This window comes from Drosophila obscura, unplaced genomic scaffold (assembly GCF_018151105.1).
Source record: "Drosophila obscura isolate BZ-5 IFL unplaced genomic scaffold, ASM1815110v1 contig_4, whole genome shotgun sequence".
NCBI classification, from domain to species: Eukaryota; Metazoa; Arthropoda; class Insecta; order Diptera; family Drosophilidae; genus Drosophila; species Drosophila obscura.
In genome coordinates, this window is record NW_024542828.1 from 8310489 (window position 1) to 8336428 (window position 25940).

A 25940-nucleotide genomic window follows, 5' to 3' on the forward strand; every position below is an offset into this window, starting at 1 on the left:
GGACCGGATCGCCAGTCCAAGTCGCAGTCGCAGTCGAGGTCGGTGTTCGGTGTTCGGTGTTCGGTCGGGGTCGCGAACTTTCGATATATCGCCACGGCGAGAGATGGTAACTAGTAAATGCCTAATGAGTGATGATGTTGTGCGTCATTTGGCCAATTTGATTTGCTAATTCCGTTCCGAAGTTCTGAGTTCTGAGTTTTGAGCTCTGAGTTTTCTCGCAAAGAAATCCCATAAATCTTGATCTAATCTAATGTGCTGAATATGCAATGATGCTTTCCATGAATACATACATACACGTGTGTTAAGTGTATTGAGAATAATAGGAAATAATAAATTTAATCAAATACGATTATTGTGCAACAGAAACCCCTTTTCGGATCTAATCTGCTTAGTAAATAGTTAATATATATATACACTTATATATATTCAAATATTAATTAAATACAAGTTATACAAGTGTCAAACATTGTGTATAATCAAAGTAAATTATGAAATAATTATTTATGCCGAAATGCCGTTGGAGCCAGCTCTATAACCAAATGGATATCGCAAATTGAATCTTTCGAGTAAAGAGGTAAGTTGAGACCAAGGTCCCCCAAACAACCAAGCCCCCCCACAGCATGTACTTAATTTACCAATTTCATTATTAACTTTGATAGAAATCAAACAACAAAATACTTAAAAAGCCAACAAAAACCCAAGCAGCAACCAACTCAAACGACGCAGCCGCAGCCGTAACCGTAACCCCAAAAACCTAATATTCAGCCCGAGATACTCACAGACACAGACACATTGTACACACGTACAATGAGATATATCTGCGGAGTTCTTCATTTCATTCAATGACTTTTGGTGGTCCCTATTCAAACAACTCCAAACAAATTCAAGCCTCGACTCGATGACACTCCAAACGTCAACTCGAACAAATTTTTTTTTTTTTTGCCCCGTCTCTGGCCGGTGTCTTGCCGCTCGCTGTGATAAGTTTACTTGACAATGAGTTGCAACAAAGCGACCAAAAAGCCAGGCCAAGATGGTACCCCCGGAGACGGTAGTGAGTGCTCAAGTAGAAAATTTGAAATTCATTTAACAAAACTAATTTCAATTGTTGCACTTTTCGCCCGAACGAACAGTAGAATCCCAAAGAATACGTCGCTGTGAGATCTCTGAAGGTTTTTTCTTGGCGCCAGCCCAAGTGGCCTGGAAAAATGCAGTATTTGTTTTGAATTTGGAAAGAAAGTGATAGTGGGTTGGTTCGGCTGTCTATAGACCAGAGGAGGGGCCAGATTTAATGATTAGGGAGACGGACAAAGGAAAGTTGAAAATTGGGAGAATCTCTTGTGCCATATATGGATATATGGGTCAATGTTTTGACGACTGAATTTGCTGAGATATTAATGCAAAATATGGTTGGAATACAATAAATAGTTTTGTCACATACTCTATTTATTTCGTTCTTTAGAGGGAGTTGATCAATCAGATCTAAATTTTATATATAATAAGAAAAAATGCAAAATTAAAATCGGACTCGTTTTAGCTTAATTTAGCTGGATAATATTAATAATTAAAAATTATTATAAATATTCAAGATTTTGCATTATTAAATTGGAATGGAAACTCTTATATACAACTCCGTAACTCTGCTTTTAACCGACAAAATATGTATCTCTAAAAAGCATTTCAAAGACCTAAAAATTATTTTTTTAAATTCAGCTTAAATAAGCAATAAAGTCAGCATTGAAATGGCTTAAAAAAAAATACAATAATTCTAAACATTTATTTGGATAAAAACGAAAAGAAAATTGTTAAATGAAACTGAAGATTTCCATCTATCATATTCCCAATCACTGCTCTCCCTCTCTCTCTCTCTCTGTGTAGCCTCTAGGCGTAATGGCAATTTGATTGATCATTATTGAGGACTTAACGAGTTTCCAATATGATCAACATAGATATTAACCCACTGAGTGTTTAGTATTTGTGTTGTAAGACATTTCATTAACCTCTAGTTACTTATGCGTCAGGCCAGCAGAGGCCGCAGCCAAATCAAATGTCATAAATCATTTTTGGAACTCCCCCACCAAACAAACTCCTTATGCAATCCAATGCTCAAATAATAAAAATATAGGTACCATATCAAAAGCGCCAACTCATCAGCGAAGAGGGGCTGAGGCAGTAAGGGAGAGGAAGGGTTAGAGCTGAGGCTGCGGCTGAGACGTCTCCGCATTGTGGGTACTCCGGGCAATTGTTCAAATACGAGTCGATAACAATGCAAATCAGTTCTTTGGATTGATTCGCCTTCAAACAATTCAAACAATATTTGAACTATTTTCTGTAGCTACGTCTGCGGGCTCTACGGTATTGCTGTGTGTGAGTTTTGAGACTGGCCATTGGCCAAAGGGGGAAAAAAATAATAATAAAAAAAAACAGACCTAATCAACAATTGTTGTTTCATTTCATTAGCAAATCGAGCAACAAAAAAATAGAGTCTGCAGACTTTCATTAAGATCTACATATTGATTGATATTTTTTTTTTTATTATTTACCATTATTGTTGGGCATACACACACAATTTTTGCACAAATAACCGTGACAATCTGCGACTAAGACGAAAAATGCCCTGTCATTTCTTACTTTTAGAATTGGGATTAAATATTTGCGAACGTGCGACGACGCCACGATATGTATGCGGATAATAAACGTGGCCTAGACAAGGTGACGGCCGCCACCGCGCCCACCATTGCCCTACAACAGCAGCAGCTACAACCACAACATATGCACCATCATGTGTTGCAATTGCAACAACAGCAGCAGCAGCAGCAACAGCAGCAACAACTCCAACAGCATCAGCATTTGCAGCATCAAATGCATACGCATCATAATTTCCAGCCACACGAAACACCAGCAGCATTGTCACAACAGCAGCAACAGCAACATATGCAACAGCAACAGCAGCAGCAACACCAGCAACAGACAGCACAACAGCAGCAGCAGCAGCAGCAACAGACAGCCGGCATGTTTACAAGGTAAGTTCTTAGCGCCAACATTCTACCCGAAAGACCCCCCCTTTGGAGACCTTATCATCAACCACCCCGCCCCACACTGCCCAGCTCCGCTCCGGCAGGCACGCATCAGGAACTGCCTGCCCAAACATGCAAACTTTTAATTTCAATTTGTTTCGCACGCTTCGATATTTGTCAATTCGGATTTGAAATACGAGGCCAAGTTCGTTCGCAAAAACCCTGGCTGGGAGCTGGTGGCTGGCGGGCTGAGCCAAGCCATTCTCCCCACCCCACCAAAAGGTACTCCTTTCGGTTTCTCGTCAGGGGGATTTCTCCGCTTGTTTCTACCGATTTTCACTTTGTTTTTGTTGCTTTTCGGTTAGTTCTTCTGCTGCTGAGGCTGAGGCTGCTGCTGCTGCTGCCGGTTTTAATGGCCTCTTGTATTGGCAACTTGTAGTTCGCATTTATCTGGCTCTCGTAATCTTCTCAGCCAGCCCCAATCCACTCTGCGTACCCGTACCCATACCCGTACCCGTACCCTTACCCACAGCGCCAATTCGCGAAAACGAAGAAAAACGCGCAAAATTCACTCTGAACTAAAGCTGAGACTGCAGCGAAGCGGGAGAGTTGGAGAACTGAAGCTGCAGCCGAAGCTGAAGCTGAAACTGAAGATGCTGTGCCATTTTATTTAGCTCCAATTAATTAGTGCTTCAAATGTTTTGCCATAAGTTAAACCCGCACAGTGCGATTGACATTACCACGTTGGCAATCGGACGTCCACGAAGACGACGACGGCGGCGGCGACAACGACTACGAAGGATCCAAAAAAAAAAAATAAAAGGCGTCTCCACACCACCACCACCAGCACCACCAACAACAACAACAACAGCAACGTTGTGGAGATGCCAACGGAGTTAGGCACATCTCGCTGGCTGCCGTTGCTTCTGAAATGTGTAAAACTCACGTGTGATGTTGTTGATGGCTCGTTCTTTGTTCGTTTCGCTTTTCTTTTTTGTTCTCTGCAGCAGCAGCAGCAGGAGGAACTCTTTCTTTTTCTTTTTTTTCGTGTGGGTAGGTGTTGCTCTTGTCTCTGTTTCTGTTGCCTTCTTTGGGTGGGTGTAACATTTGCTGGTGGCGAGCGGAAGCGGCATACCCATAGAAATTAGACCATTTTGTAGTAGCAACTGAGCGGAACCATTAACCAATTGATAAGTTCCAGACGGTGACGAGCTGGCGACACGCAGATCGAGCAGTTTGGCAGAGTATGCAAGGAAAATTCTTTGCAGGAAAATCAATTAATTAATCTTGGTAGAACTTTTTAAATTGGAGATGTTCTTAGCAGATGTTCTGATAAACCTAATGATTATAAAAAAGGCAATTGGAGGACCCTGACTGTAAGGGATTTAATCGTATAGATTAGATCAATGAAAATCGTAAGGAAATATTTGATTGAAATAAGTAAATTGCTGAGAAAACTAAAATGCAATCGAAGGCCTAACAGAAATAATTTGATCAGTATTACTATAATAGAAAAATATAGCTAAAAATAAAGATAAACCTTCTAGAAATTTGTAGATAAAAACCGAAAAGATTTACAAATATTTCAGATAGTTTATCATCAATATTACAATAAATAAATATTAAAATAGATGAATTTACTACTAGCTAAGCTCAGTTCATTCATGTGGTTTTCATACGTGACCCATCAAAACTATCAATTAGCACATGGACATATTTGGAATTCCCAACAATTTAAAACTTAAATGCGCCCAAAAAAATAAGTTTACTGTTCGCACGGGAAAGCAGCACGCGCTCTGCCATAAACACACAAATACAGAGATGCAGATGCTGATACAGATACAGTGTATTGTAGATTGTAATGGTAAACGGATGCGGTAGATTTCTATAAATATTTTCCATGCTCGAACAAGAAATGCCAACAATAAGGAATGCCAGCACAAAAAAACACTGAAACAAACAACCGTTAAACAACGAAAACTATATCAATATGCTCTAAATAATAAATGACACTAATTAAAACGAAGAAAACTTGGTGTTTTGTTGTTTTTAACACATCCAACAGCAGCAGTAGCAGCAGCAGCAGCAGCGCCAGTAGAGTCAACAAACCTCGAACCAATCCACCACACACAATCCCAGAAGGAAATCAACCAAAGCCAAGGAAAACCAAGAGTCAAAGCCAAAGACGCCTCTGAGAGAGCCGCCTCTGAAATGCATTTGGATGGAGTTAAAGGTAGATGTAGAGGTGCTTCCTGAGTGAAACTAACCGAAACCGTTGCTGCGTCTGTTGTGTGTGTGTGTTTTGGGCCTGTGCCAATGGTGTTAATTTTTTGGCAATTAGCATGTGCCGTCAGATACAGATACAATTTTCGTATCTGTAACACTGCATGGGCTAGGGCACGGGCACTCTGCTCTGCTCTGCTCTGCTCTGCTGGCACTGTGGCGGCTCTGACAGCAATTTTATGCTGCTAATTTCATTAACACATTTCACGAGAAAAGCGAGCAGCAGCCCAGCGAGCAATGCTATTTACCCATCCACGTTGGGATGTCCAATACATTGGTGCAGTGGCTGTTGCACCAGATATAAATGCCATGGATGCCAATACACTGGGAAAATATTTTTGTGTGGCCAGCGCAGCATCAACCTAAAACCCTAGAAATTTCCCTAGAAATTGATATCAACCTCTAATCTATGATTTTCTGACAGTGCATTTGATGCTTTATCTAATTGCTTTGATCAATATTTGGTGACGCGCGTCGAAACTGATGCTGATGCTGCTCTGAGCAGACATTTCTCCCCGCTCAAAATATGAAATGCTGAGCAAATAAGTGCGCCGCCTTCACCTTGGGCCAAAGATGGTAAGAAAACTTTGCCCTGGGGCTTACCAAATTATTTAGTTGCGGCATCCTTGTGCTAATTGCCTGACGGTAAAGTGCAGCAGTCTCAGCCGCCTCAGCTGCCTCAGCTGCCTCAGCTGCCTCAGCTGCAGCTTCAGCAGCCAGGCTAACCATCAATCCGGTGAGTCTCAGGCCCAAGAGTAGCAGTGGTAGCAGCATAGTTGGGGTAATTTCTGGCCAAGCCACCGCCGGGCACAAAATATACTCTCGTACAGACTCCAGACCCCCAGACCAAGAACCCCAAAGAGCCCAAGTCATGGGAAAATTTCCGTACACACACAATTTGGGGTTTGGCTTACGCTTACTGGAGAGAGAGAGAGGAGAGAGAATCTGGTGGAGGTGGAGCTGTAGCTGTAGCTGGAGCTGTGGCTGAAGCTGGGGCCAGGGTAGTGGAAAAAACTCAGTTTCGCACGCAAATTAAGATAATCGAAAGCAAATGCAGCAACGGTAGCAGCTCTCCATGGTTAGGCTCAAACCAAAAACAAAAAAAACAAAAAAAAAAGAAAGAAAAAAAAAAGGAACGGGTTTAGTACCCGGTAGCAACAAATCATAAAAATATGAAAAATTATGCGGCGGCGTCGGTGGCAACAGTAGCAGCCAACAGTCCCTGCCACAAATGACGATGTCCAAGTCCAGGCCGAACCAAACCGAACTGAACCGATGACGACCGTCGTCATCATCATCATCATCATCGAAGTGTGCTTTTGGCAGTCCATCATTAAATTGTGGCTAAGATTCCAATCAAACATACAAGACAAGGCAAGGCAACGAGGGGGAGGGGGGGGGGAGAAGCGAACCGATCCGAACCGGAGCAGTCCCCATCAACGGTAGCCACTCGAATTCATTTCTTTTGAGGCAATGAAATTTTCAGCTGCGACCGCAGCCTCTTGCCTCAGTGGCATGGTGTGGTGTGGTGTGGTGTGGCATGATCATGCCGTTGTGTTGTGGTTTTGCGATTTTTACAAATATATGCGTCAAAATAAACACAGTAGCTACTGCCCCGCCAGACTTCTTTATGGGCTTTTGAGAGCAGTAAATTATATGGCTACGACTTGCGGGGCACCCACAAAACTCGTAAGTCGTCTAATTGATTGACTTAATTGAAGGATCGAAGGGTTAGGGATAAGAATATGGATTTGTGGCTATCCTTGAGGCTTTTGCTCTCGGATTTGTTGGCGGTTTTTAATTGAAAATGTCATACGATGCGATGCGTTGGAATTTAATCGGAGTGACACTCTCTAAATCTACATTTATCTCTCTGAAAATGTTCCTTAAGATACCTAAATCAAATGTTATAACTGCTTGCAAGTTCTTCTCTTAGCCAGCCAGCCACTGAACAGCCAGCGCACATTTATCCGTGTATATCAATCAGAGTGCTTAACCGAATGACAGCCTATCGAAAGCACTGCACATGGGCTCCTCTTCAGTCCACTAAGCCTAAGCTGCCAACATTACGTGGTGAGATGCCTACATCTATGTCTATGGGCAGAGTGCCTGGCTTGGCCTGCTGCTGCTGCTGCTGCTGCTCCTCCTCCATCAATACACACCTGAGGCAACTCCTCTTACCTATGGCCTGCCATATAATTTGGTTAAAGGCCGCAACCAACCGCTGAGCACCCCATGGTTATTAGATGGCCAACATTCAGCCAGCGTTTTTTTTTTCCTTAGTTTTTTTGTGTACTAAACGTCGCCCCGATGCTAATCTGTAGGTGTGCTGGTGTGTGTATGTTGGTGTGTGTTTGGGGCACGCAGCGCGGTGGCAAAGGTATCGATTACTGCCACTGACTTACGCAGAATACAATAAGGCACCCGGCAAAATGAGGACCCAGAGAGGAGCAGAGCGGTGCTCTGCTGCAGACCCAACAAGTGTTTCTCACACAGAATTCCAAGAAATCCACAGAAACCGAAAAATGGAAAGCATTGTGCGGCGCCTGGGCAATTAATTTGACTCAGGTCGGACTTGGTGTGGGTTCAGTTCAGGCGGCTGGGTTTAGGGTTACCGAAAAGCTCAGCTCAGACTGGCTGCAACTTGGACTCGGGACTCGGGACGCGCGAGAAAGAGAGAGAGAGAGAGAGTCGGAGAACTGCCCATCAGTTTGAGGTCTGGTCTGGCATTCATTATACGCCGTTTTGCACTATTTTTTGTTTTTGTTCGGTTCCGTTCCCCGTTGCAGTCAGAGATGCTGCAAAAGATGCCGAAAGAGAAAGAGGGAGGCTGAAATCATTAGAGCTGCCCGCAAGCCCAATACCCTGGCCAAACTATATCGTGGGAATATGGCAAATAAACTCGCCCAAATTACACACACACACACACACACACAGAGAGAATCGAAAGGGAGCAAGAGAGATATCTAGTCGGTGGGGGGGGACTAGACAATTCGCACAAGTCAAGCCAAGACAAGACGCTCCAGGAAAAGTGCAATAAAAATTTGCGCAAATTTCGTGTTTCTCTTGGCCTGCAATTGGTATTGACTGACTCTCGGCGAATTGAACTCAGTTGGAGCTGCAGTTTGACTCTGGGAGTCTCTGGTATCTCTGGCATATCTGGGCTGGGACTCGACTTGTCCTGACTGACGCCCCTGATGCATATTAAAACTCGACTTTGGATTGATACGTGGTGGCCCTTCTACTTCTTCTACTCCTACTCCTACTCCTGCTCTGAGGATGAGGTGAGGGAGTTCTTGCAGCGTTCTTTGTGATTTATTTGCTGCACAAATTTTAACGATGGCGCTCTGAGGGCCATTGCCATAAAATCACTCAGAAGAAGATCCAACTGCGCCCATAGATGCGCATTTAAAATCCATTTAAGTTAATAGTTTTGGCATTATGTTTCTCTGGTCTCTCTCTCTCCCTGCTGGTTTATGTGCTAATTAGTGAGAGACTGAGATTGGCATTGGGCATGGCATCATTGGACTGATCGCAGGAATCGCAATCGAACTGGAACAAGATTTGTGCCTAATTTCTTCAGAGCACGTTCAGTTTTTGGGCTCTGGAGTTTATCTAGTCGAGCGTTGAACGTACCAACCGCCAGAGCCAGGACCGCTCTTGATTAAGATCTTTCGAGTGCGCGCAAGAGGATCCCCAGTCTCAGATTAAGCATGTGGCTCTGTGGCTCTGTGGGTCTGGTGCCTGGGGTCTGTACACCACCAACGCGCAGTGGGTCTGGGGCAGTGGCTACTGATCCCACACCCGCCTTCAGGCCATACTCTCCTCGATGATGCTGCTGCTGACGCCTCGCTAAGAATCGTGTTTATGCTTTTAATTAGCAACAACAACTTGTACAGTAGTTGCCACAGCAGCAACAGCAGCAGCAGCAGCAGCAACAACGGCAACAAGTTGGTGCTACTTAGTGCAGATTTCAAGGTAGCGATAGATATATTAAGAAATGTTGACATGTCTCGCTCACTCAGATAAATTTTGATGTAGATTACAAGAAGCAGCCAGCAGCAGCCAGCAGCAGCCCCGCGAAAGCCTCCCCCAAAATATGTGCGGGAGTCCGCTGCTATCCAGATAAATCTCAAACTCTCCGCTGCTTGTGCCGTAGCCATTAACACGTTTTTGGGCTTTATTTTGTTGAGTTTAATTTTTTTGGTTTTCTTTGTGTTTTTTTTTTATTTTTTTATTTTTGGCATGCACTACGAAAGGATGATGGCATTATCATATTATCGCCCATGCCACTGGAATCTTGTTTATGATAAATATTTGGTAGACTTATTAATTATGCCACAAATAGCCAGGCCAGATAAGCAGATTGCAAAAGCTTTTGACATTTTTATGCAGCTAATTGGAAAAGTGTAAGCCCCAGAGGGGAGGATGGTACTGCCACAAAGTTATTGATCGTGCTGCAAAATGTTCCCATATATATTTTCTACAGTTTTCGTTGGCAGACCCTTCACCACGTAACCACATCAAATCCCACACAGCCAACAATCGCCCTTCTCCTTGCCACACATGTGAACCATACATACATATGTCAGGGGGTCTGACCACAATCGCAGCATTTAAATCAATATTCATTTTAATTGTACAAATCACCTTGACTTAAATGTGTGTGCGAGCGCCGCTGAGCCACTCGACCGCGCGACCGCTCGACCACTCAATTCTGGGCCAAAACCAAATCTGTTCTATTATGGCCAAGACGCACAGTGTGTCCGGGCAGTGGGGAGGGCAGCAAAACGCGATGAATATATTTCAAAGCCAGAAGGCAAACGCGGCGGCGGCGGCGGCGGTGGTGGCGGCTGCGGTTTGGCCCCCAGGCCATGGATGGCGTTCGGTACGATTCGGTGCGCTTTGCATGTGCTGTGCCTCGCTGCTGGCGGTTGCATGCAACACTCAACTCACACACTCACACTGGCGCATAGAGCAGCCGTGGATGCAGATACACACGGACACAGTGAGATTGTTTTAAATGTTAACATGGCCATTTAGAGGCAATAACAGCGGCAAAATGGCAGACAGTCGACAACGGTCGACGAGAAAGCCAAAAAGGCGCGGGCACTTGCTGTTATTACAACAATATTACCAATATTTATCAAAAGCTCTCTCGCTGGCTTGCAAAATCTCAATCCCCCGAACCACCACCCCGATCCCACTACCAGCACCCACCAGCATGGCCTGACCCACCGGGGCAACAACTACAACAATGGGCCCGATCGACGTCAGCATAAATAAAAAAAAATGCTCATACGCCGCATGCGCCGGTGAGGACGGGACGCAGACGCCGCTGCATAAAAAGACAAATTTATGATTTATGAATTCAACCTTGTAAATAATATGCTCACAAAAGTACACACGGACAGTTCTGCTAAACGTTTGTGCAGCTCGCCGCGCCGCTTGCAACAACAACAAGCATAACGAATGAACAACCAAACCAAACCAAATCCAAACCAACAAACCAACAATCCAGCAGACTGACCGACCCGACCAGACCAACCTACTTGCACAATTTTTTCCGCACAAGGCATGTGGCAAGTGTGCCCCACATCAAACCACACGCTGCCTGCAAAAACCACTGCAAACAACCAACAACCAACAACAGAAACAGCCACAACTTACTGCTTGTTGTATGATTTTTAAATGCGCGATGAGTTATTTATGCATCGGGCATCGGGGCTTTGGTATGTGCGATCCATCCTTAACCCATTGTTGCCAGTTGTTGCAGTTCGAGAATCACTTAATAATAAATGCGAATCTATTGCTAAACGAAAGATACATACATCATTTTTATTTGTTTACCCATAGCGTACTTAATAAAGTACTCAAATCGTTATTAGAAAATAATATTGGCTTAGATTTTGCTCTACTTAAATGCTTTAATGCCGCTGACAAGTTTTAGCAGTGCTGGAAGATGCAGATGAAACAAAATCAGCATGAAGCAGCAGTAGAATCGGCATAAATTAAGTCTCTTAAAAAATTCTATCGGTTTTCAAACAGTTATCACCAGATTTCCGTTCAAAATTTATTAACTAAACCAGTTCCCACATATGTACATATGTACATGTGCATACATTAGTGTTTTATTAATTGCAGATAATGCGTCTTAGCATATAAATGTCAAAGATGAAATTTATAAACTTATTTGTTGTATTTTAATTGGGTCTTACATTTTTACAGAAAACTAATTGGTAGTCCAAAGAAATATGTCACTTACTTACGAATATTTAAAATGGACCTAAGTCTTATTTGAGTTTCGAATAAATATCTCCAGTCAAAGTTCCTCAGACATTCTCTTTCTATGTACCAAAACAAAACATTTAGCAAATTGCTCAAAAATTCTTTGAAAATTCGTTAACAATTCCCATTACCATAAGCCACTACTCCATGAAGGATTAAGTCTTTAAACATTAGTTAAAATCACATAAATTCCTTAAGAACCCAAGCCCAATTGTTGCATTCATTTAGATATTTTGTCGATTTAGTTATTAGCTAACAAAGTACAAAGCCAGAACAAAAGTTTCAACAAATTCCATAAAATTCCACTCAGAATTCCCAATCGAAGCCATTAGCATACACAGCTCCCTAGCGGGTTAATGCCGACTGACAGTGCGAAGGAGACACACTCACATTGGCCCCACAGTGGTACAGTGAAACACACCCGAGTAGGCGGCTGTGAAAACACATGCCTGGTCTGGTCTGTGCCGGCGGCTAGTTATGTGTGTGGTGTCCGCTGGCCGCTGTCCGGTGTCTGGTGTGTGGTGTGTCTGTCTGCTGTGTCCGCTTATTAAGCTTTAGCTGTGAACGTGCTCATATATTCTAATTGTTTCCTTATGCCTCTCCTAACCGAGTTCTGTTCTGTTGCAGGTTCGATGCCAACAAATCGACCAAGGGCGCCTCCAAGATGCGACGCGATCTTATAAATGCCGAGATAGCCAATCTGAGGGATCTGCTGCCATTGCCACAATCGACGCGCCAGCGACTCTCGCAGCTGCAGCTGATGGCGCTGGTCTGTGTGTATGTGCGGAAAGCCAACTATTTTCAACAAGGTAAGCCCGAGAACCCTCTCCCCAGAGTCGTACCCCCACAGCATCCAGAGCCCGTTGCATATGCATGCTGATAATTGGCTGCACGTTGATTGAATATGCATGAGTCATGAGCAGATGGAGATGGAGATTGTGGCCAAGATTGGGGTCCCGAGAGTCCGCGAAAGGAAGATTGCGACCCACCGCCGCCATCGCATGGGCTGGCTGGCTAGCTTTCGTTTAGGCCAAAATAAACCGCTAGGCGCAGTCGCAGTCACAGTCACATGCGCATGGCTCGGTTTAAATCAACATCATTCATATGTCGAGTGTCCCTCTATCATTCGCTTCCCCCCTGCGACTTGTGGCTGAAATTGTTTTTGGCCAAGTAATTGCCTAAGCGTCTAGGCACGCACCCAGGCGGGCCAAAATTGCCCAGAGTCCCCCTGCTCTCGATGCCTCGATGCCAGAGTCGGTCCCATCCTCCTTTAATGCGCATGCTCGCAGGTCAACGCGCAACCGAACAAGATCGTTCGCTCTTTACTTACCCATTTCTGCTGCTATTTTTTGCCGTTTTTGTTGTTTTTTTTTTTTTTTTTTTTTTTTGTATTTTGTGGATAATTACGAAAATTGTTTTTCAAATTAGCGTTGTGCGGTACATAAGCCCATAGATAACACACAAGACTCGAAACTCTTAACTCTCGGCTCGCATCTCGGCGCAGACAGAAACGAACCCGAAGCAAACCCAAAGGAAACCCATGTGAACTCGGTTTGGTTTGCGCGAAACTATTGCAGATCCATGGCATACCTATCCACCACTGGCATGGCATGGCATGGCATGGCAGCAGCAGCAACAACAACCAACCAACACAAACTCCTCCAACTGTGGCCTAGACCCAAGCTGTACGACTATGTCTGGGGCAGGCAATTTCACAATTGCAATGGTAACAACGAGCGTCTGCCTGGCATTGCTATAAATATTGCGATAAATCAAAATTTGCGATTTATGTGTTCTACAAATTGCAAAAAATTAAACTTAAGTACTGCCTTTTCTTCTCCATCCACAACTAGCGCTCGCGCTCGCGCTCTCTCTTTCTCTATCTATCTGCTATCTGTGCCTCTCTTTTGGGGGCTAAGTGTGAGAAATTGTCGGCGTTTTGTTGGCCTGTATCTTTCGGTTATATTTGGGGTGTGTTTGTTGCTGCCGTGGCTGGTTGTTATTGTTCATTGTCATTGCACCGTTTAAAAGCATTTATAATCACAAATTGTGTTAATATTGGCACGCCATCGAAGTCGCCATCCAAGTTCAATGGATGCTCTCTCCCTCTCTCGCTCTCTGGCGGTGTGAGTACGAGCACGAGTATGTGGGTGTGGCTTTCAAGATAGTCGCGATTAATGAAATACATATTTATAAAACGAAATTGAGTTTTCAATACAATAAGAATCTTTTTCTTTTCTGCGCCTTGCTTGGCCTGGCAATATCTTGAGCCCGGCGGCAGGCTTGTATCGCTTTCAAGACCGTATACTTAATTGGCAAGCATTTAGTAGTGTCATATTTGCCAGCGAATCGCAAGAGCGTCATAAAATAACCTGCGAAGTGATCACCGACTAAAAATAGTTTTTCGCTTTACCCAGTGGGTGTGATTTTAGCAAAATATTCGTACAAAAGAGATAGACTAGGCATATCTTTCGTTGTTCCATTTTTAGCCACAGATACAAGCTTGGAATGGGCAGCCTGAATAATTTCGAATAATTTTTAAAATCAATAGGCTGGCACTTCTTTTGGACTTTGGTTCATTGAACATCGTGTATGTCTTATTTAAACATTTTTAATGTTCTTAATAGTATTTAAATTGAGCAAAAAGTACTTATATTTTCTTGAAAGAAAGTCCTTGAGCGTAAATTATTCTTTTTAAAAATACTATACAGAAAAATCCTTGAAGTCAATGAATCATAAACCCTAATTATGCAGATATTTGCCATAAAAGTGAATGAAAATGTTGCAATAAAAAATAATACTACATTGGCAACATATTTTAACTACCTGCAATTATGTATAATTTTCATATTTTATGTATGATCGATCAGGTGCTGAGGCAGGTTGAATTATCTGACTTCATAGTCAGTTCTCTTGAAAGATCTAGGAAATGCATAATTTCCCACCAGCTTCGTAGCTGTTTATTGTCAACTGCCATTTGGCCAATAAATAATTGTTCAACAAATGCAGATTAATTAGAAACAGATTCTTGAGGCTTAATATTGAGATATTTTCAACAGCCTGAGCTCCAACAACAACAACATTCCCTTGCCCTTGTGTACCAAAAGTTAAGTGGAAAAGCTTTGAACTGTCTGCCACACCCCATTGTCGGTTGGCAGGGGTGGGGTGGCGTGGGGTGGGGTGAAACGGCAGAAGGCTGATTCAAGTACACTGACGACAGACTTCTTGGCAAAACGGATTTCTGAGTATTCGTATTGTATAGTGGATACTGAGGAGTGGATATTAAAGCCCGACGAAAATCCGCCTGCATTCATGGCCTTTCCGTTCAAGTTCAATGAAATTACCAGTTGCGGTTGCTGTTGCTGCTGCTGCTGTTGCTGCCGCTGCTGTTGCATTGATTGCGGCCCGATGATGCTGATTTTGTGGCCGTTTCTTGGCTTTGTTTTTTTTTTTTTGCTGTGTGTCTGTCTGTTTTGTTTGCCAGGTGCGGGAGTATCTCGTAGTGTTTGAAAAATAATTGATCTTGATGCGGCCTGCAATGCAGCTGCAAAACGGCAATTGCACTTGGAGATCGCTGCCTGATGTTGCTGTTGCTGTTTCTGTTGCTGCCGCTGCTGCTGCTGCTTTGGCGGCTGCTGCGGCTGCCTCTCTAAGTGACAATGACACATTTTCTTTTTGTGATTCACTTGTTTTTGTAAGCCAAACAAACATAGTATCGTTTGCTCATTGTATGTGGAATATAATCAATGAATTAGCAATCGAATGCATCTAACAATTGCCGTCCCCAAAGTGGCAGACACAGCGAGTGTATTATTAACAGATAGTTTTTTAATTAGCCACTGGCTGTGCATATAAATTACAGCCATGGGAAAATACACACATCCACTTAGTGGGGACGTTTTTTATTCCGCTTCAGACGGATCTCCTGATCGTAGGGCGCGGCGCGCCTGCGCAAGACACAAACGACACAATTAACTTAATTACCATTATTTTTTATCAATTTGCTTTTCCGTTTTCTCCCCCCATTTCATTGCAGTCTTTAAGCGTCACAATGCCATGCACCATCATCATCATCAGACAGCAACACCAAATATTGGCTTCTCGAAGGTAAGCAATGATTGAATTTCACAAGAAATTTTCCAACAATTCATATCCAATCGGGGGATAATTAGGAGGTAGATTGCAGAAAATATCTGCATTCATTTACCATAACATAGTATAAGCCTGTGCAGCTGCGCGCGCTTTGATGACATTTTGATTTGGCTCCCAGGGGTAGCCAGAAGGATGACGAAGCGATGCAAAACCGAACCGAGAGAAACAACTCAATTTAAGCAATCGCAGTGACAACTCAACCGAAAGTTCCCGGGAAAACAACTCTATTAATGGCACAAAAGCTGGCCGGCCATATCATAAGTCAGAAATCATTTGTGGCCGCCGCCGCCGCCGCCACTTGCTGCGCCAAAAGCGAGAAGAGGCGAAAACAATAAATGCCCGGGAGGAAAAAAAAAGCTAAAGATTTGCCCAAAAGCCACCAGGAGCAGACAGTAGTCAGTCAAGAGCTGCCTGCCTGGCACTGACTGCTCCAGTCGGGCCAGATTGATCTACATACCTGTGCACACTCGTGACTGAATTAAATACTATGTATATCCACCAGCCATAGTCATAGTACTACTCTTTTCTTTTTCCCCTCGCCACCCAACCTCAACCACTCTTTTTTTTTATTCTCCTTGTGACTGTTTTTTTTTTTTTTTTTTTTTTTTTTTTTTCGTTTGTCAGTTGTCAACGCGAGCCTAGGCCGGGCTTTTGGGCTAACAATTTATTAGTGTGCAGACGCGAAAATGAATTTGCATTTCCAACACAAGATTCAATTTATATATATATTTTTTTTTGTTGCAAAAATAGAGGGTGTCACATAACAAGTTGGTTTTGATTAGCCAGTTAAGAGTGGAATTGTCTGCCATTTTGGTGATTGTTAATGAGGTTTTAGTTTTTTAATTGGAATAATTAAATTAATTAAAAATTATATTTACATATGCTCTTGGATAGATTGAAAACAATTGGAGGACAATTATGCTCATGTTTTAATGTAAATTAAACAAATTAATTTATTTAAAAAAAGAAAAGATGTCTGAGTATCATTTTCATACAGATTTAAATTTTCTAAGAGTGAAATTTCTTTTCTTTTCCTTGGATTTCCATGATTTTTTTTATTCGAAGTTAATGCATTTGTGATATTTTAAATTTAATGCAGTGAGGTTAAGCCTGTTTTAAAACTGCAATAATTAAGTAATTACCAGAATTTATTTTTTTAAAACGCCTAACATATATTTTTAAGGTAAAATAAAAATTAATTTACCAATTAGAATGCATCTTAGTCGTAAGCAACCATTTAATCTGTATGTAAACCCCCTTTGCTCATCCACATATATTTGTCTTGCAGGCACTTTCCGGCTTCCTGATGATGCTCACACAAAATGGCAAATTGCTCTATATATCGGATAATGCGGCCGAGTACTTGGGCCATTCCATGGTAAGAGTTTTGGCCAAAGTTTTGCGAAAGTTTTGCTTTTGTTTTAGTTGTTTTTGGGGTTGTTTTTGTTTGTTTTTGGTACGAGTATTTCCTTTTTCTTTAAGGGGTAAAATTGTTACAACCCGTGATACAAATCTCTGACAAGCGACAACAGGCAAACGACGATGCCTGTCGTCGTCGTCAGAGCATGTCATAGACTCGGAACAGCAGCAGTGGCAGCGGCAGCAGCAACATATTTGTTGCAAGTTTTTGTCTGTTGTTTGTGGCTGCTGTTGTTGTTGCTGTTGTTGCTGTGACTGCTCCCGTTGACAAGTTTAGCAACTGTCTAAAGACCTAAAGAGCGAGAAAGCGACACAAGGCCCGATTCATTGAGCTTATATAAATCCGTTTTACTTTTACGAGTACTACACAAAAGTTCCTTAAAAACTGCGGCTCGATTTTGCTGCTGTTTCTGCTGCTGCTGCTGCTGTTGCTGTTGTTGTTGACCGTGTTTCAAGCTTTGTTTATTGCACGTTTATGCTGCTTAAATAGCAAGGTTATACATATCTAAATAAACGTATTTATCTCTCGCATATATACTCGCAGAGTGTTGTGGCATGTACTTGGCCTTTCACTTTGCATTTGAACCAAAGTCTTATATAAATCTGAGCGCGTTGCAGACTCGCTCACACATGTGACATATCTCCGTTCTACATTTGCCAGAACAGACGCAGACATTGACAAAGGTACGCGAGATTATAGTACGAAGTATGTGCCGCCAGGTGATTGTCGGGCTCTTTAAGTCTTCGACTGCATACGGGGCGTATGTGCAACGAGTGTCTGCGAATCAAGCGAAAATTATGCCATAAATCAAAGCTGGCCACAGCAACCCATGACCAGGCATCAGATCGGATCCCGATGTGGGTAATTGTTTGTTCAAATGGCCTGAGACACTCGTACGTACGTATACCCCCGAAAAACTCGATCAGCTTCCTATCAAAAAGGGGCCTTTCCCTGTGGCCAGCCGCTCGACATGCGGTATGAGGCCACTTGTTATTTTTTTTTTAGCCAGACAACCTTTCATATCAACTAAAGCCTCAGTGCAGCAGCTAACAACAACACTCTTGTTGCATGGGGGCCTGCCTGCCTGCCTTCGCTTCCCGCCCGCTCTTGAAAGGCAGTCAGAGGATAGACAAGAACAAGACAAGGGGAAAAAAAAAGTTTCCAATTGGCAACCATGACATTTGACAGCCTTTTGGCCTTTGTGCCGGGCCTTATCAGGAGTGCAGAGGAGTCAGAGTCGAAGCGTTTGTTGCCGTGGCCGTAGCCCGGCCAAGAGTCTTTGAGTCTGGGAGTGGAACTGGGAGACACCCACAGGCAAGCAGCATGCAGCAAAGCAGCAACTAAATGGTCAGTGAAGTTCATAAATTTACTCGTATGCCATGTGTTGGCATAATTACGGGCACAATAAACGGAATTGGTGTGCACATGGACAGGCCCAAAAGTGGATTGCCCAACCTTTTAATTTGTGGCAAGGCAGAGAGTTAGTTAGCGGCAGCAACAAGGGTACCACCAGCAGCAGTGGCAGCAGCAGCAACAACCCACAACAAGCAGCAGCAGCAGCAACAACTAACAGCAAAGTTAATTAACAAACTGCCAAAAATGTCAATAGATCTTGGCAACATTGTTGTTGCTGCTGCTGCTGTTGCTGCTGCTGCTGCTGTTGTTGTTGCTGCTGCTGCTGTTGCTGTTGCTTCTACCAATAGCCGATGTTGCTGTGTGGCTAATGCTGTTGCTGTTGTTGCCTGGTTGTTGGGCATCATAATTTGAATTCGATTTTTGCATATTCCCATAACAAGTTGCCATTGTCATGTGTCATGTAGCGACAGTGGCCATAAATAAATTACAACTACAACAGCAACAACAACAACAACAACAACAACATGCCATTATAAATTGGCCAAACGTTCGTTTAGTTTCATTTCTGATCGCTCTCCTCTCTCTCTATCTCTCTCCTACTCTATCGATCTGTCTTTTGGCCAGCTCTATGGCCATAATTGTCAACTATAATAAAAGCTCATGACATAAACGGCCAACAGGCAACAATTGCCAACACACACACAAAGCCAAGATGAGCGTGCAAAAGCCACAACAACTGGCTGACACATCATTAACAAATTAAAAGCAATCGACTGACTAATTGAACTGAAATTTCATTATCCTTAATCACCATAAATGGAGACAGATGCGCGCTCAGAGAGCTGCAATATTTGGCTTCATTGGCATGACTGTGGGTGGGGAGGATTATAGTGGGGAAATAAATGAAGATCTCTGCCCACAATAATACCTAAAAGAATTGCAAAAGAAAATACATTCTGGCGATGGAAATTTTGCATACATTTTTAGTTAATAATTTGCTTTAAAATTTAAGCATACAAATAACTTAACATCTTGTATATACTCGCATTGTAAGGCAACCAAAATGCTTAATAATATCTCTCTAATAGTTGCTGCATTGTACCCAACTATTTGCTGACCAGTGTAAACTTTTTTCAACTCTGTCTCTCTCTCCCCTCTCGTTTGACTTTAGGAGGATCTGCTGATACATGGTGACTCCGTTTACGATATCATTGACAAACAGGATCACGCAACCATCCAGGCCGAGCTAAATCGGAACGTGCCACCGCAGCCAGGTGGCAGCCAGGCAAACAGCAGCGCTGCTGGCGGCGGCGGCGGCGGCGTTGGCATCAGCGGCGACTCAACGTCCAGCAATGGCAGCGTTGGTGGTGTCGGTGGTGGTGGTGGTGGCGCCTCCAGTCTGGAGGGCGAGCATCGCATGTTCCTCTGTCGCATGAATGTTAGTCGCAATGCGCGACGGCAAATGCGTTTCGGCGATCAAAAGGTGAGTGAATAGCGCAAGTGAAGCCCATGCCCAAGCTCAAGGAATCGAGTGGATGAGTAAGCGCGTGTAAGTCTCTGACAGAAATTGATGAATGAATCACCTGGGAAGCGTGTTGCGTGTAACACTTGGGCCAGACTTTGGTGGCATCGTCTCGAGCGGAGTCCCACAGACTCCATTCCACTCCGCTCCGCTGGCAGCATCGACATCTCGCTCTCTGCCATGAATTATGCATGAGACGCAGCGACCGGGGAGAATGGGATGGAAATGGAAATGGAAATGGAGATGGAGTTGCAGTTTCAGCATGCGTCTGGCTCCGCGTCTGTGTGACTCTGGGCGAGCGGCTAACTGGTCATACATCTTGCCAACGAGTTTAGTTTCTATAAGCTGACAAACGATGACAGTTGATGCGGAACGGGTGGGTGCCCCCAAGCTTCTTTCTCCCTCTCTCACTCCCTTCCTTCCCAAGCTCTGAGCCAACTGCTCTGATTGGCCGCCTCTCCACGGTCTGTTGAGGATGATGATGATGTGAATAAAAAGCAGCAAAATGCCGCAAGAGTGTGCCCACCTCAACACAACACAAAACAATATGAAGTTGTCAGTGGGCCTGTGGCAGGCAAGCTGTGCTTTGCTCCTCTCCTCGCAGGCAGGTTGAACAAGACAAGACCAAATCTGTCAACGTGTTGAGCGACGCGTTGGCTGTGACTGCTGGCAGCCACCGGTGGTTGCCCGTTTTTGGCATGGATGTGCCCCCGGCTACTGTCAGTCGCAATGTTGTGGGCGGTCGCTTCACTTTTATTCATATCTTCTCCGATCCACACCGTTTCGCTCTGCTCTGCTTCTCTTGTTTTTTTTTTGCGTCCATTTTCTGCTGTTCAGTGGCAGATGTGCGACGGCGGCGAAAAATTATGGAGATAAGGCCAGGCGTTGACAGTTGGCTGAAAACGTTTTTAATTAAGTTGAATGTTGGCAGTTTAATGAGGTGCAGGAAGTGCATGTTGAGAGATTTTTGCGCATCGCTACATGCGGATAGCAGTCGTTAGAGAACTTGCCCCAAAAAGGTACCAGAAAAGAGAGATTTTTGAATGAATGAAAAGTGAGTGGGAAACAAAAATCTCTTTCCGGACTGCTTCAGCGCTGATCTTTAAGTCAGGCAATTCACAGCTAATATATAGATTTTTATATTCATTTTAATTTAATTTATTTTATTTTATTCCCATCCTTAAATAAAGAGCTTTAAAGAAAGTTTTTCAGACATTGAAAACTTTTAATTATTTCAGAAATATATTTCCAATATTGAAGCTAATATTTTACATATAAATTGGCATAGCTTTTTGTATAGCCACTGCTATGGTAATATTTTAGAAAATCTTAAAGCTCTCCTATAGCCCACTCTCAATGGTCAACTGTTCGGAATAATCTGAATACCAACATTGGCTGCACACAACTTTCAAATGCCTTCCCAGACCAAGAAATCTAATCCCTAGCTTAAGACCCACATGAACTGTACCAGCGATAACCCTCAAAGTCGAACCCCAGCACATTCACTCGCAGTCAGGCAGTCAGGCAGGCAGGCAGGCACACTCGTTAATATGCAATAAAAATGGACCAATAAATAATTATGAATGAGGTCAGGCATAGTTCAGTGCTAGTACCTCTAGTACCCAGACAGTCATACCCCATAGACAAAAGATCCCAAAAAAAAAAAAAATAATGCACCCAACAGCCAAACGAGAAGAGACGGCGACAGCGCCGGCAGTGGCGCCTGCTCCCCAGTCTAAGGTCGTCTCATTTACCAAAAAAAAAAAAAAAGAAAAAAGGAAAAAAAGCAACCCAAACGACGCTGGCGTCTGCGTCATCGACGGGTTTTAGGGGAAACGCGGGATGTGGGTGAATCTGGCACTGGGACTGGGTTTCGGTATCACAGGATCGTCGGAGAGCTGCATTTGCATTTGCATTTAAGCAGAAGAGGCAGCAGCGGCCCATAAGCTACGAAAATGCAATTGCAGTTGGGACGAAATAAATGCAGGCACGTTTTAATTGGGAGACAATGGCTCGAAGACAGCGACTGACTCGCAAAGACTGCCTCGGAGACTGCTTGGTGTGTGTGTGTGTGGAGTGTGGAGTAGTGGCGAAGGGTAGGTAACGGGGGGAGTCAGTACCCAGGTAGGAGTCAATACTGGGACAAAACATTTCTGTGATTGCCTTTTTTAAATTATGGAATCAGAGTAAAATGTCTATGAGAGAGAACCAAGCCGAAGCGAATCCCGGCATGCCGAGCCAAAAATGGCCATAATACTGGCCCCGCCAGCAAACAGGGCAACAACGTTGGGCGCCAATTTTCGTGGGAGCCAGCCGAATGTGGTCCCAGAACAAAGCCTCAGCTCTCCTTCAACTCTCCTTCTCTCTTGCTCTGTCTTGCAGGTTGTTCTCGTACAGGGTCACTATTTGTCATTTCTGCCGCTCTGCAGTCGAAACGAGCCCGTCTTCTTGGCCACCTGCACGCCCATCGCCATGCCCGAGACGCGCGAGTGTGTGGTGCAAGGTGCCACCAATGTGTTTACCACAATTCACTCGATGGATATGAAAATCGCGCACATCGATAAGAAGTGAGTAGCCACGGCAATTATAGCGAATGTATACTCCCATTTCTAGGCTTTATATTTTATTTATTTATCAATATTAATTTATTTTAATTCGTATATGTTTTGATATTTTCAGTGGCGAGTTCCATTTGGGCTATGAAAAGAGCACATTGCAGGCAACATCTTGGTACAATCTGATACACAGCGAAAACCTAAGGGAGGCACAGAGCAAACACAGACTAAGTAAGTGATTATTGGGATTTTTCTAAGGTAGAAATATTCAATTTAAAAGTATAAGTTTAGAGCTTTGAATTCTTGAATTTATTTCTTAAATTTTAATTTAGTATTTAAATACATTTAATCACTTTAATTGAGATTAATAAAACAAAATACGCAATGCTCACAAAGATCGTTTAAAGGTGATTAAAATTGCCAGATAAAATCATGTTAGCTGCTTGAAATATATCAAGATATATGTATCAGATATATGTAAGTAAATACTGCATTAAATTTATTGATTTCGACCTCAAAAATTATTGAATTTAATATCTATTGAGATAACAATCATAAAATTTATTCAAGCTGCTTTAATTTCAATTAAAATGTTTTATTTTATGGTTCGATGGATAGAAACCGGTTCAAGCTATGTACATAAATAAAATATGATTTAATCAAAAACAGTTGTCATCTGAAACGCTGAATGAGTCGCATTTAAAATCGATTAAAAATTGATTGAAGTTATTATTACAGTAGAATAAATTTAGCTCAAAAAAATGTAACTACAAAATTTAATTATTCCAATTACAGTAACCCAATCGGAACAGGATCGCAGCTGTATCCTGCTGGTGCGAATGCAGCGCTCCAGTGGCGAATACACATGGGTCCATGTGGTGCTACAGGTACGGGACAGTCCAGACTCCACCCAGCAGCCTGTGATTGTGTGCACCAATCAAGTGCTCAAGTAAGTAAACGACCAGAGCACACCTTTCCATGGCTAACTATTTAGAGACACACACGCTAACCCATGCATATCCTCAATCTCCCAATCAATCGCCTTTTTAGTGATCGCGAGGCATCCGTAATGCTGGCCAACTCCTGGCTGTACCATTACTACACGGTACAGTCAAAGATTCAGTTCGGCATGCCGCTGGACAGTGGCATGCGCGTGCCGCCGGGCAGCACCTCCAGCGGCTATTACAGTCCCCACTCGACGCACTCCCAGCAGCCGCAGGGCGGCACCACGCCCGGCCTGAGCATGACGAATGCGGCGACAGGGATGGCGAGTGTCTTTGGCAGTCATCATCATCCGCATCATCCGCACCATACGCACCACCATCATCATCACCACCATCCAGCGGCTGCCTACCATCATCATCCGCATATGGGGACCTATGGCGGCGTCTATCACGCGGAGGCTGCCATCGAGCTGAAGGAGGATCAGCCGCTGTTCAGCTTTCAGGAGCCCGTCGACTATAGTCAGGTGAACGGTGGCGCTGGCACTGGCAGCGGTGGCAACGGTGTCAGCCCAGTCACACCCAACGCCAGCACCACCTCCAATCCCACAAGCAGCGGCAGCCAAAAGTCCACACAATCAGCCACACCTCCGCCTCCAAAAAAGCGCGCCAGGAACAAGCTGGAGCCGCTGTATCTGCATGCGGAACGCTCTCCGGCGGCAGCCATTACGCCCGAACCGGACTGCTATGCCCTGCACACGCATCCGGCGGCGGCATATGCCACATCGGCGGTGGCCAGCAGCGATGCCTCGGTCATCTATGCCACCATTGTGCCAACGAGACCGCGGCTGCCCAACAAATCACTGCCGCCCGATCCGGCGGACTTTATCGAGCAGTGGAATCCCAGTCCGCCGTGGTCAGAGTCCGCACAGAAGGCCTCACTCGACAGCTTTGGGTCCAACCACGAGCTGAGTCCCTGCATCACGACCACACCGCCCACGCCCACCAGTGCGACGCCCCACCAGAGTGGCCTTGGCACGCAGACCATTGGACCGGCCTTCAGCTTTGAGTGGATGTCCGATCCACTGGTGCCGCTGACCTATCAGCAGTGGCCACCCACAGGAGACCATCACCAGCAGCTGTCACAGCATCTGGCCGCGACACAGCAGCAGCATCAGCAGCAGCAGCAGAACCAGCCACATCATCATCATCCGCACCAGCATCAGCAGCATCTCCTTCTCCAGCAGCAGCAGCAGCAGTCACAGCAGCAGCAGTCCCAGCAGTCTCAACATTTAACACTTCATCATGTCCACGTGGCGGGGGGGACGACAACAACAACAACGACAACGGCAACGCGTGCGGAGCATTCCATCGATGGGGTAGCGCCAGTTCCATCACTAGCGATACCCCTACCCATACCGATACCGATACCCATAGCGATACCGCTGACGGTGACCACGGGCCATGCAGATGCCGGGGAACCGGTTGAGGATAGAGGTTAGTACATTTTGATTGGCACGATTTTCCATAAAGCTGCGACCAATTGGCGGCCCAGTGCTAAGTAATTAAGGCCGACAACAAAACATACCCACTATCTACCGAAACTAGTAAAGAAAACAAAAAAGTATCTTAATTATTGATAAGAGTGAAGTGGAGTGGAGATTCTTATGGAGCTTCCGCCAGCCACATGCCACGCTTATGCTAATGCCCCACCCCTCGCCACTCTGCTTGCAGATCCCAAAAATTAGTGAGCAGCAAAACAAAACAAAAACAAACAAAAAAGCTCGGAAATACCCAGAGATCGGATCAGATCGGATCGGATCGGCTTGCAACGGGCGGCGGCCAGGTGATAATCACACTTAAATTAATTGCCACTTGTCATCTTAGCGTTTAAATTATTTTTATCGAAACGAAAAGCAAACACAAACGGAAAAAACAATAAAATTTTTGCGCTATAACACATTCATTTCTCTACGAGTATATAATATATCAACTAATTTAAGTAATTTCCATGGAAGCCATTGTTTTTTCCACCTCTCTCTCTCCCTCTGCTTTTCGTATGTGCAATCTCGGAAGACACTTAAAAATAAATGTATGCAATATGTGTTGTATGAAAATGGGCACTTGGAAATTAGTTTTGCGATAGCAAAACGGCAGCAGCAAACAGCAGTAAAAATAATATAACAAAATAGCAAAAACAACCGAAGCCAAGAGAGCTCTATTAGTTGTAGCGTTTCTTATTAGCGTTATTTTTTATGGCATGCGCTTGAAACATTTTTACGATGAACTATTTCTGTATCTTGTATCTGTATCTTAACATGCCCATATGTATAGGTTTATGTGTGCATTAACTTTGTGCGTAATTCGTCGACGATTTAGGTTAATTATTTTATTTATTAAACGTTTTAT

At 43.9% G+C, this 25940-nt stretch overlaps 1 protein-coding gene across 2 annotated transcripts; it reads left to right on the forward strand.

Moving 5' to 3' along the window:
• Positions 1-500: 500 nt before the first annotated feature.
• LOC111081663 (hybrid signal transduction histidine kinase B) lies at positions 501-25940 on the forward strand. Of its 2 annotated transcripts, XM_041595122.1 has the most exons (11): positions 501-574; positions 2635-3020; positions 12213-12394; positions 15622-15692; positions 17026-17115; positions 19685-19996; positions 22418-22602; positions 22715-22821; positions 23386-23539; positions 23641-25028; positions 25266-25940. In XM_041595122.1, the coding sequence occupies exons 2-11, from the start codon at positions 2677-2679 to the stop codon at positions 25277-25279; spliced, it is 2847 nt and encodes a 948-aa protein (XP_041451056.1). In that variant the 5' UTR covers positions 501-574; positions 2635-2676; the 3' UTR covers positions 25280-25940. The 2 variants fall into 2 exon arrangements, with proteins under 2 accessions (XP_041451056.1, XP_041451057.1); XM_041595123.1 differs by lacking the exons at positions 501-574; positions 2635-3020; positions 12213-12394; ... (3 more) ...; positions 22418-22602; positions 22715-22821 and adding an exon at positions 23279-23327.

What these genes read in the sequence shown, in the direction of transcription:
- LOC111081663 (XM_041595122.1), top strand. Translation starts at nt 2,677, where the DNA reads ATGTATGCGGATAATAAACGTGGCCTAGACAAGGTGACGGCCGCCACC. An exon ending in ATCGCGCACATCGATAAGAA is followed by an intron (nt 22,603 to 22,714) that starts GTGAGTAGCCAC and finishes TGATATTTTCAG; the next exon opens with TGGCGAGTTCCATTTGGGCT. An exon ending in TGCACCAATCAAGTGCTCAA is followed by an intron (nt 23,540 to 23,640) that starts GTAAGTAAACGA and finishes TCGCCTTTTTAG; the next exon opens with TGATCGCGAGGCATCCGTAA.